Source organism: Rutidosis leptorrhynchoides, chromosome 1 (genome assembly GCF_046630445.1).
Source record: "Rutidosis leptorrhynchoides isolate AG116_Rl617_1_P2 chromosome 1, CSIRO_AGI_Rlap_v1, whole genome shotgun sequence".
NCBI classification, from domain to species: Eukaryota; Viridiplantae; Streptophyta; class Magnoliopsida; order Asterales; family Asteraceae; genus Rutidosis; species Rutidosis leptorrhynchoides.
This window is the reverse complement of record NC_092333.1, coordinates 685,687,511-685,700,213: the sequence shown is the minus strand read 5'-3', so window position 1 is coordinate 685,700,213 and position 12,703 is coordinate 685,687,511. Positions and strand designations below refer to the sequence as shown.

At 38.9% G+C, this 12,703-nt stretch overlaps 1 protein-coding gene across 1 annotated transcript; it reads right to left on the bottom strand.

Annotated features, from left to right (window-relative positions):
- Window positions 1-3,626: 3,626 nt before the first annotated feature.
- LOC139852345 (uncharacterized) lies at window positions 3,627-11,503 on the bottom strand. Its single transcript, XM_071841623.1, has 4 exons — window positions 11,383-11,503; window positions 4,907-5,949; window positions 4,435-4,820; window positions 3,627-3,765 (listed from the first exon to the last, which is right to left on the bottom strand). The coding sequence occupies exons 1-4, from the start codon at window positions 11,501-11,503 to the stop codon at window positions 3,627-3,629; spliced, it is 1,689 nt and encodes a 562-aa protein (XP_071697724.1).
- Between the last annotated feature and the right edge of the window lie 1,200 nt (window positions 11,504-12,703).

The following is a 12,703-nucleotide window of genomic DNA, read 5'->3' as shown; positions in this document are numbered from 1 at the left end:
ACCAGGTGTTCAATCCATATGAATGATATTTTTGTCTCTATGCATGGGACGTATGTTTATGAGAAATGGAAATATGAAATCTTGTGGTCTATTAAAATTATGAATTGATTATTTATGATAAACTAATGAACTCACCAACCTTTTGGTTGACACTTTAAAGCATGTTTATTCTTAGGTATAAACGAAATCTTCCGCTGTGCATTTGCTCATTTTAGAGTTATTACTTGGAGTCACTCATGACATATTTCAAAAAACGTTACATTCGGGTCGTTGAGTTCATCAAGATTATTATTTAGTCAATTATAGTTTGATATATTATGAAATAGTATGCATGCCATCAATTTTCGATGTAAATGAAAGTTTGTCTTTTAAAAACGAATGCAATGTTTGTAAAATGTATCATATAGAGGTCAAGTACCTCGCAATGTAATCAACTGTTATGAATCATTTATAATCGATATGGACTTCGTCCGAATGGATTAGGACGGGTCCTTTCAAAGGTGATCTCCGCTATTCACGGTCAGAGTCCAAATGGTCACATTCCTTGTGCTTCTTATGCGTCTGGAACATGGTCCTCTATTAACAAATGTATTAGCAGCTTGCACAGCGTTAATGTTATTACTCCTTCTAGTATTCGCTGTAAATTGGGCAGCGGTTCTTCTTTAGACTTTTGGCATGATCCTTGGCTAGACGGTACTCCTCTCTTGAATCGTTACCCCCGTTTGTTTGCTCTAGAATCGGAAAAGAATGGTTCTGTTGCTTCTCATTTTGGTTCGAATGGTTGGCAATGGTCATGGCGCAGGGATATCAGGGGAGGAGAGGAACAATCTCAGTACATGGATTTGTCCAAGGCCTTAAGTGATGTGTCTTTATCTTCTGATTATGATAGTTGGTGTTGGGAGTGCTCGCCGGATGGGCTTTATTCTGTTTCTATTGCCAGAACTCGAATCCAAGCGTCGAATCTTGCTCCCTTTTCCTTGCCCACATTATGGTGTAAGCACGTTCCTATCAAGATTAATGTTTTTATTTGGCGTCTCAAGATGCATAGACTCGCTACTTTACGCAACTTGGAGGCTAGAGGTTTGAATTTTGATAACTCATGTTGTGGTTTTTGTGATGTTTCTGAAGAATCGCATAGCCATTTATTTGTTAGGTGTGATACTATGTACCAAATTTGGTGTAGAACAGGTAACTGGCTTGGCATTGCTTTTCCTATTTGGAACTCTATTGATGACATTTGGCCCTGGATTGATTCAAATTTTCCAAACGGTAAGAAGAGAATTATTATCACGGTTATTGCCTACTCGATTCTTTGGAACATATGGAGGCTCCGAAATTGCATTACCTTCAAGGATTATACTTTCAATAGATCTCATGTGTTTGATAACATTGTCCTTTCAAGTTTTAATTGGTTGTACGTGAGATATCACAAGTCCATTCTAAATTGGACGGTGTGGTTACAAACTCCTATGTACTCCTTGTAATTTTTTCAAGCTTCTCGCTAGTATTTTTTATAAATTTATGCCGTTCGGAAAAAAAAAAATAATAGAGATGAGAGATCGATAAAAGTCATGAAACAAATCCATGAAGCGGAAGTAGAAGGCAGAACGGCCAGAACCAATTGAGAGTTTAAGACGATGAAGCAAGTTGAGCGACCGTAGCTTATTGCTTAAGCTTGAAGCCTGGAACTGTCGTTGCTTTTTCTTATTTTTGGGCCTTAGTATAGCCGGTGACAAATGAGAGTATTTAATATCGAAATAGCCGCTCGAAAAAAAAGATTACGGTAGGTAGAAAAAAATTAAAGAAATAAAGGGTAATTTTTAATGTTTGAATATAGTAAAAACTAGAAACAAGTCCGACGGCGCGATGTTGCGTGTGCATTTTGGTTGGCTATTTGTGGACCACCACTGCCAACAACATCTAGACTATCACTTCTGACGGTCGAAATTTCCGGAACCAATTATAATTTTGAGTGGTGGTTGTGGTTGGTAGATAAAATGACAAAAAGCAAGTGAGAATGTAGGTGGGGAACCATTATAAATATCTAGAAATCGTTAACCGACAGCGTAATATTAGTGTCTGTAAATGTTAACGTAATGTAATTGCGCCTAGGATAGCATTTATATGATTAAATTGCAGTTGCATACATACAAAAGATAGAGTGAGCACATTTGATGTTGGGCTCACATTTTGAAAATAAAGAGATAGATCCAAATCACAACTATAATGGACCGGAATGCAAGTCAACCTTATAACGGTCAATTTGACATCAGATACCATGATAACTGTAACGCCCCTAACTTACAAAGCTCTAATAATTGATATACAAAGGAACTCAAAAGACAAAAGGGCGTTAACCGTATTCAAAGTCAAACCATAATCTAAGTCAAAATCAACCGACGTTAAACTAACGGTACTAAAGTTAAAAAAAAAAAAAAAAAAAAAAAAAAACTCTAAGGCAAATGTGCTAAGTCCACTTCATGTCCACACTCTTCCCTCGTTCCTAACCCCCATCTGGTAATTAGTTCAGGCGCAACTAGATCGTGCTAACCTTCAGAATAGCGACCATGAGGAGACTATTCGTTCGCTACGGGCACAGTGCGCCGAATCGGAGCAGCGAGCGAGGTCGGCTGCTCACAAGTTCGAGGTGTTAAAGGCAGGTCTTCCTCGCATAGTGGATCACGCTTTAAATAGTGCCGACGTAAATGATCGCCATGAGAGTGCTTTAAAAGCTATACAGGATGTCGAGCGCCTTCACTTTTGGGATATCGTGAAAGAACATATTCAGGTGCCCACCATCCTTCCTAAAGCTATCCGAAATTGCCTCATTCCTGGGGTGCGGAAAGTCGCTAGGGAAGCTTGCAGAGCCTTGCACCACATCCCTATTCCCCGGCTCGAGGAGTTGTTACGCATTCCGCGAGTGACGGCGCGAGAGTTAGTAGACTCTAAGTTGTAATTTTGCATTGTAATGTCATAATGCGTTACGACGCGCGTAAGATTTTGTACTATGTGTATATTTCGGAATAAATAGAAAATGTATTATCGTGATGTAAACTTGTGACACGCTTACTGCTTGTATTCTTGATTCATTACTGGTAATCATTGTTATTTTGTACTCTCGGCGTGTCGTCGCTAACCTTTATGTGTGCTGATGTGCACTCAACACACACTTGGATCGCGCGCTCATAGTCGCGTCAAAGAGCCTTCCAAACGTTAGTTTTGGACTGTGGTCAAGCGCGTCCAACGCTTTTTTGTTTATAGTCATGGCTTGCAGATCCCTAGGTCTGCTCGGGTGGAACTAGGTCAACCCAATGACCGTCGCTCTCCGGTAATTAGTTTAGTCTGTCGCCAAACAGACTTCTGCCGCGTGGGAGCTAGGGAAAGTCATCACTTAAGTAGGCAGGAATGCGCTAGTATTTTACTGTGCGCGCGCAATTCAAATCATAAAGCTATTCAGCTCCGAGAGGCACATGAAATCATAACCGAAAATGACTTAATGCTTTAATATAATCGAAAAATTAGTTTACAATAGTGCAGCACACGGTCGACCTACAAAGCGCGTTGTTTAGTAATTACATGTAAATCTAGACAAATTAGGTGATTGATCAAGTCTCCTATTTTCTATATTACATGTAGCATTTTTTAAGCGCGGTAGCATGCCGGGTCCGCTTGATTGGATTTCCCTTATGCTCTTCCAGTTTGTAAGTTTCAGTGTTACTGATCCCAATGACCTTGTAAGGTCCTTCCCAGTTTGGCCCTAACTTCCTAGTGTTTTTGTAACAACCCAGCTTAACATGACCACAATATTGTCCGCTTTGCCCGCAGGCGCACGGCTTTTTCTTGGCGACCACACACGGGAAGCACTTTCCCAGGAGGTCACCCATCCTGGTAGTGCTCTCGCCCGAGCACGCTTAACCACAACGTATTCATACGTCCGCTCCGCACGTGGTCCCAAAACGCGTTGTGTCATTTAAGCGTGAGTATTATCTTATAATCCCATGATCACTCATGTTCGTGAGCGATGTGGGATTTGCCTAGGGTGTTACATTCACCCCCCCTTCGGGACTCATCGTCCTCGATGAGGTTTGCCCCACCACCCCCGATGGTACATGAGTGGCACTGATACCATTCTGTAACACCCCAGCTTAACATGACCACAATATTGTCCGCTTTGCCCGCAGGCGCACGGCTTTTTCTTGGCGACCACACACGAGAAGCACTTTCCCAGGAGGTCACCCATCCTGGTAGTGCTCTCGCCCGAGCACGCTTAACCACAACGTATTCATACATCCGCTCTGCATGTGGTCCCAAAACGCGTTGTGTCATTTAAGCGTGAGTATTATCTTATAATCCCATGATCACTCATGTTCGTGAGCGATGTGAGATTTGCCTAGGGTGTTACAGTTTTGGGCCCTGCTTGCTTGGTTGTCGCGCCTCACAAGATCTCCCACCTTGTAAGTTCTTGCCCTTACACGCTTGTCGTAGTATTTTGCAATGCGCTGTTTGTTGACGGCTTCTCGGATTGCTGCCATTTCCTTGCGCTCCTCCGCGTAATTTAGATTAGTGCGTAACCTTTCGTCGTTTTCGCCCTCGCTGTATGACAAAATTCTTTCTGTTGGAACTATTATTTTCGCCGGGATTACTGCCTCTGAACCGTATACCAAACTGAACAGTGTCTCTCCTGTGCTGTTCTTGTGCATTGTTCTGTGCGCCCATAGAACTTTTGGTAACTCATCCACCCAGCCACTGTGCTTCATTCCCAACCTTGCTTTGATGGCATGCACAATATCTCTATTCGTAACCTCACATTGACCATTAGCCTGAGGGTGCGCAACGGAGGTAAAGCGTTGTTTGATATTCAAATCCCGGCACCAGCTGTGGAAGGGGTTACCTTCAAATTGTGTACCATTATCACTAACAATCTCGTTAGGTACACCGAATCTGCATACGATGATTTCCCAAAAAAAAAATCTATGATCTGCTTACTGATGATGGTGCGCAATGGCTTCGCTTTCACCCATTTGGTGAAGAAGTCGATAGCGACCACTAGGTATTCGGCGTTTCCCGCACCCTTTGGAAAAGGTCCCACTATGTCAATAGCCCATTTGCAAAATAGCCACGGCGATGTAATAGGTATCATAGGGTGTTGAGGCGCTCTGCTAACGGGTGCGTGCAACTGGCACTCCTGACAAACTCTTATCCTTTCAGCTGTGTCAGCGTACATTCTGGGCCAATAATACCCTAATCGCTTGATCCTCTCGGTGACTGTCCTACACCCAGAATGCAACCCGCAGGATCCCTTGTGAATCTCATCGATGATCATAGCAGCTTCTTTAGGTCCTACGCAGCATAGGGATGCACCTAAATAAGACTTTCGATATAGGACTTCCCCTCGTAATTCGTAGTTCCGCGCTTTCACCCTGATCTTCATCGCTTCCTTCTCCCCTTCGGGCAAAGACCCAGTTCGCAAGAATTCTATGATGTCTGTCATCCAAGTCGCTTCTTCTTCTTCAACGGATGCAATCGTGGTTTCTGGCTCTGTGGACTTCTTGAAGACTTGCTCTACTAAAATTTTCTTTTCCAGATGATTGAAGGTGAGGGCCGCCAGCTTACTGAGTACATCCGCCTGCTTGTTCTGGCTCCTGAGGATTTGGTTGATCCTGAAGTCAACGAACGTATCGGCTAGAGAGTGGACCAGAGCAAGGTATGATTGCATAGATTTGTCATTGGCGTCAAATGTGCCATTTATCTGGTTGGCAACTAGCTGTAAATCCACGTAAGCTTGCAGCTTTTTTACTCCTAACTCTCGAGCTATACGCATCCCTGCCAATAGCGCTTCGTACTCTGCCTCGTTGTTTGTCACTTTAAAGTTGAACCATAACGCGTATGTATGCTCTTCATGATGCGGACTGGTGAGGATTAACCCTGCGCCTGTACCTTTAGAGCTTGCTGCACCGTCGGTATAGAGCTCCCATAATTCGAGTGGAGGCACGGGAAGTTTGTAACGACCCGACTTTTTTGACTTATATTTTTGTGCTCTATACTTTCACGAAACTGCGTATTTTTGCGTACTGAGCTATATTATATTCTGGGATCATTATTCATGTTGATTACTTTCGTTCATATTTTAAAACGTGTTATTAAGTATGTAGTTACTTAACTTGATCCTCGAATGCTTTCATGACCATTAGTGTCACCGGACGTTTAGAACGAGCTATGTACCTTGTACACGATTAATTTTGGTCATAATTGGAATATTATGACTACGTAAAACTAATTGTTATTTTCTAGTGACGATTACTTAGCTTATTAGTTGCTTAATTACGCTTAGTAATTTACTAATGCACACTAGTTAGTCTTGTTAGACTTTCTACCTTATTGGACTTAAGCACACCATACTCTAGTTAATGGACCATTAAAATTAGCCCAACTTTAATGGATTATGACCCATTAAGAAGTAGGACAAAAACCCATTTATATGAGCCAACATACTAGCATTTTTGTTAACCATTACCACACATGTTGCATGGGATCCCAACAATAAGCACCACCTTTAGACCACCACTAAGCAAAAATCAAAAGTTGTCCCCCTTTTGTCCCCCCCAAACCCACGGCCAAACACCCCCACCAACAATATAAATATCAAGCTCATTTATCCTATTTCACACTTGATCTCATTCACATTTTACACACACCTGCTCTCTAATTCTCTCTCTAGTCTTTCTCACACTAAAAATTGTAAGTTTTAAATTTTCTTCTTTTCTTCTTATACACGACATCATCATCATCTTCATAAGATCAAGCTTTTTAGCTTCTTGATCTTGTTATATCTTGAAGATTCAAACTTTGATTTGAATCCTTCAAGAACATGAAAGATTCAAGCTTTCTAGCTTTGAATCTTCATTATTTTGATGGATCTAAGCTTTATAGCTTAAGATCACTTTATTTTTGTTAAAAGATCAAAACTTATGTTTATGATCTTCATGTAACTTGTAGATCTAGCTTTTTGCTTTAAGGATCTTCAAGAACATTAAAGATCCAAGTTTTCTAGCTTAGGGTTTCATTATTTTGTTTAGATCTTAGCTTTTTAGCTTATGGTCTCATTACTTTTACTAGATCTTAGTTTTCTAGCTTATGGTCTCATTAATCTTGTAAAAATCCAAGCTTTCTAGCTTAGGGTTTCTTAATACTTGAGATCTAAGCTATTATTGTAGATCTCACTTACTTGGAACCTTTTATGATTTTTATGGTGATAAAAATCAAGTATTCATCATCTCATATGATGAAGATGCATAAACTTGTGTCAAATGGACAAATGTTGAAGCTTTATTGTGTTTATGCAATAAAGAGACAACCTTGATGTTGAAAACTTGTAGAATGTTAGCTTTTACTCTTAGTTGTGTGTTGATGGCTGAAACTTTGTCAAAGTGATGCTAAAACATCAAAGAGTTGTACACTTGAAGCTTACACGCATCAAGGATGAGAACCGTGATGAGCATCAAGCACCAAGAAACCCACCGGAGCACTTGTTTGCTGTTTTTTGAGATCTGATCAGACTTCTGAGGCTTCTGGAAAGTTGATTTCAAGATAGTTCGGTTCGAGTAGATGACTTTCCGTTTAAGACTCGCCTAAATCCGATATACGGTTTAGGATTTATAGCCTTCCGAAAGTCACTACGCCTTTGTAACGTGCTGAAAATTCTGACCTACTCGCGCTTGAACCGTCGCCACGGTCAAACGACATCGAGTTAGGATCTAAAAATTGGATAGCGGTACTAGGACTCACATACGGAGCCTTGGCCACTAACCTGTGATGACCCAGAAATTTCTGATCAAATTTAAACTTAATCTTTGTATGATTAACATTTCCGACACGATAAGCAAAGTCTGTAAAACTGAATCTCAAAATTTTTGAACTACTTTCATATATTCAAATACCTTTCGGTTGTTCTTGACGATTCGCGAACAATTATATGTATATTGATACATATATATATACTATAACTTGAAAACGTAACAATGTATTAATTGTTTGATACCGTACATTAAACTTATTGGTTTAAATATTTATTTGAATATATATGATAAGTTGGAATATTAATTGTATGAATAACTTGCGACGTATATTTAAAACGTGTTAATGAATGTTGAAAATATATATTAACTTGGTCATAAAACGATTTGTTATTATATATATATTAACAAATAGCGAGACAATGATTTATAGAAGTAAATGACCAAAACACTCGAAAGTTTAAGATACACTTTGAATGATATATTTTATTGATAATTTAAGATTATATTTTGACAAAGGTACGAGTCACAAAACGTAAATTGCGAGTTTTCTAAGCATACGAAAATGCGTCCGAGAAACCGGAATCGGGACATAAGTCGAGTGACAACATACGAGTCATCGGAACGAAAATTACAAGTCAACTATGCACGTGAATTTAATATAATATATAATTAATTATTTAAATTATATATATTATATATATTATATAATAATATGTCGACAAACAAGAAAACAAAAATATTTTGAGCTGGATCAGGCGGCCATGCAATCGCATGGAAAATACACTAAAAACCCATGTGATCGCATGGGCATCAGATTCCAAAAAGTTGCCTATAAAAGTCCAGTTTCTGCTCTAGTTTTATTTACACTACTCCCTTTGTAATATTATTATTATTATTTATTATTTATATTAATATTATTAATATTATTATTATTATTATTATTATTATTATTATTATTATTATTATTATTATTATTATTATTATTATTATTAAGATTATTATTATTATTTATTTTATTATTATTAGTAGTATTATATCATTATTATTACTAATTATATCACTTAAAATACTACGACGAGGTCATGAGCTTGTCACTTTTAAAATGGGTTTTCAAGCTGGATAGAGCTAAGGAAACTATGTGTTATTACTAAGGAGGTTTTGGGTATTGTTCAAGTGTTTTGCTCGTGATTCAAACTAGTATTTATCATCTCCATTACGTCTACGTACTTTCCTACAATATTGAATCTCAATATTGATATGTAAGCACTCATATTTTATCTTTTATATATTAATTGTGTATCCATGTCTAGTGCTCGAGTATATATATTTATACATACGTGTACGCTAAATTTCGTCGTTAAACAGTTTATAATAGATCATGAATTAAATACATATATTACTGGTAAAAGGTATATGATATACATGTTTTTGGAAAGCTGGCGAAAATCAATAACTTTTCATTTAGATATCGAATAATTTCGATGAACGGATTAAAAGATATGATCAACTGAATTATAATTGACGTTAATTGGAATTGCTTTTGAATCTGCAATTAATATTTAAACAACTTGTTTGTAAGATTGATAAATTGGATTTTTGAATATTATCAACCGAGTAAATGAATCTTTATATAAGGTACGTCTCGTTTTGTTGAACTATTGTCAAAATTGACTTTTTGAAACGACTTTGGATACCTTTTGTATGTCGATCTCGAGCTAGGATTGCGATACACTATGACCAGACCTAGCTTGATAGACATTTATTGACCAACATATGTTCTCTAGGTTGAGATCTACGGTTATTTGGTAATCCGAGTTTCAGTCACATTTTGGTGAACGACTTTATATGATGCTAAGGTGAGTTTCATTTGCTCCCTTTTTAATTGCTTTTGCAATATATATTTTTGGGCTGAGAATACATGCACTTTATTTTAAACACAATGGATACAAGTACATACTAAATTCTACACTGAGTTTGAACCGAAAATCCCTTAGCGTTGGTTTGCTTGTATTATTAAGAAGATTATACAAAGGGTATAAATTATATATACGTTAAGTTTAGTTACCAGGGTGCTCAATTTTGTAGAATATTTTGATAAACGTTTCTGGATGAAACAACTGAAATCTTGTGATCCACCTTTATATACAGATTATGCGAAAAACTAAAACTATCAACTCACCAACCTTTGTGTTGACACTTGTTAGCATGTTTATTCTCAGGTTCCCTAGAAGTCTTCCGCTGTTTGCTTATATGTTAGACAAGCTATGTGCATGGAGTTTTACATGGCATATTTATCAAGGAAACGTTGCATTCACCAAATCATCACCATGTATCTTATTTTGACTGCATTATCAACAGAAGTACTATTGTAAACTATTATTTACGGTGATTGTCTATATGTAGAAATCATCAGATGTCGAAAACCTTTGATTTAAATATTCATTTATGGTGTGCCTTTTTAAAAGAATGCAATGTTTACAAAACGTATCATATAGAGATCAAATACCTCGCAATGAAATCGATGAACGACGTCTTCGTCCATATGGATTTGGAGCGATCGTCACATAACCACACGTCTTTTCAATTTGTATAGAGATCGTAGCAGCTGTTCGAAGTCAGCCTTTTGTTTCGATCTCTATTCTTGTTGAAAACTTACTTTATCTTTTACGAATGATGATGATGATGATGATGATACTTAAACTTAATTTATTCACTTTTAAACTTTTGGGGACAATTTACTGACCTAGTAACCTTTGACTTAGGTTGAGGACCTTTCGGACCGACTTACTACTTGCATACTTTTCATAGCGACTTTTACCGCACATTCACTATTTTTGGGACTGAGAATACATGCGCTTTTTATGTTTTACATAATAGACACGAGTACTTAAACTTTATATATGTGTGGGTGACATAACGGCACAAAGATTCCCCTTAGCTCGGTAACGTTTAACTATTGGTTTTTGAACCGGTAGATGCGAATCTTAGATATGGATCCATAGGGTTTGACATCCCTACTCGGGCTAGTCGCGCTAGCATTCAACGGGTGTTTAATACTTCGTAAACATACACACTCGCCAAGTGTACTTTTAGGGGGTGATATATTACTTGTTAAGTTAGTTACCGGGTGCCCACGGATAAGCATATACTTTATCATACGGATTTGAGATACTGTTTTGAATACGAAATCTCGTGGTCTACATTACATCGTTGTTTACAAACAAACTATAGCTCACCAACATTCGTGTTGACATTTTAAAGCATGTATTTCTCAGGTGCTTAGACGTTGTTGCTTCCGCTGTTAGACTTGCTGTTTTAGTCTTGGTGTTAGACTTGCTGTTACAGACTCGCTGTGTTAGACTTCCGCTGCATTACTTAGAGATGTCTCAATCATGGAACTTTTACTTCGTATTCAAAACTTATGTTACATTTGAACAATGGCTTTGTAATGACCTTTGTGTCACGTACTTATGGTAATGCTTTCTATTCGTAGAAGCACGTTATCTTTGTAAACGTTTGACGTTGGTAAAGACGCCACCTTTTCAAGAATGCAAAACTTGTTTTAAAACAGCATGTAGTATTGTACCGTTTAATGGACCTGTTATTGATGATCCGTACACGTTGATTTTGTACGGGGCGTCACAAAGTTGCTCAGGGTCACATATTGCCGGCATATCAGTGTTCATTTCTGCCAAATAATCGGCCATTACCTGCCCCTGATAGCGCTTCTAGCGCAGTACGCGATTTCGTGCTCACCTAGCTCTATTGCCCATTTGGTCAGCCTGCCCAATATCTCGGGTTTATAGAGCAGCCGTCGAATAGGTTGATCAGTGAGTACCGTAATTGGATGTGCTTGGAAGTACCTGCGCAAACGTCGAGCAGTAACGACGAACGCGTATACGAGTTTTTCTATGGGGAGATAATTCAGCTCGCTTCCGAATAGCGCTTTGCTGACGAAGTACATTGGCATTTGAGCGTCCCTCATTTCGGCGACTAAGATGGAACTAACAGCTTCCTTAGACACCGCTAGGTAAAGTATCAAGGTTTCGCCCGCAATTGGCGCTGTTAATGTGGAGAGGTCTTTGAGGAGCGCCTTCATCTCTTGTAATGCCTTTTCTGCCTCGTCTGTCCATTTGAAATCCGACTTTTTAGCGCAGTCCTTCAAGGTATGAAAGAACGGGAGCGATCTTTCAGCGGCCTTAGACAGGAATCGCGTCAATCCGGCTAATTTTTCATTGAGGCTTTGAACTTGCTTTTTCGTTTTAGGGGAGGGCATCTTTTCAATTGCTTCTATCTTCTTTGGGTTAGCCTTGATTCCACGTGGAGTTACGATGTGCCCTAGAAAATTTCCTTCTTCTTCCCCAAAGCTACACTTGGCAGGTTTGAGCTTCATGTTGATGCTCCTGAGTGTGTTAAACGTTTCGAGTATATCGGCCAACAACTGTTCCTCGGTATCGCTTTTAATGACGAGGTCGTCAACATACGCCTCAAGGTTGCGCATAATTTGCTTAGCGAATGCTGAATCGATGGTGCGTTGATAGGTAGCGCCAGCGTTTTTCAGTCCGAAGGGCATCTTGGTGTAAAAGTATATCCCTTGGTCTGTGTGGAATGCGGTCTTCTCATCATCTTCTTCCGCCATTTGTATTTGGTGATATCCTTTGTAGGCGTCTAGGAAGCACTTGAACCTAAAACCAGCGAGCGACTCTACTTTCCAGTCTATCTCTGGCAAAGGATAGTTGTCTTTGGGACAAGCTTTGTTAATATCTTTAAAATCAATACAGAGCTGCCACGTTCCATCAGACTTGGCTACCAGCACAGTGTAACACCCTCGAAGCGGGCCTAGCTGTTAGATTACTATTTTGCCCTCTGGTTGTGTGGTGTTATTATATGCTTTTATTTTAATTTTA

Bases quoted from the DNA above. Each gene is read 5' to 3' on its own strand.
- LOC139852345 (XM_071841623.1), bottom strand. From the start codon at position 11,503: ATGGCCGATTATTTGGCAGAAATGAACACTGATATGCCGGCAATATGT. The intron at 5,950-11,382 runs GTACAATACTAC...CCGACGGTGCAG, and splicing joins AATAACAGGTCCATTAAACG to CAAGCTCTAAAGGTACAGGC. The intron at 4,821-4,906 runs GTACACAATTTG...GCGCACCCTCAG, and splicing joins CGAGATTGTTAGTGATAATG to GCTAATGGTCAATGTGAGGT.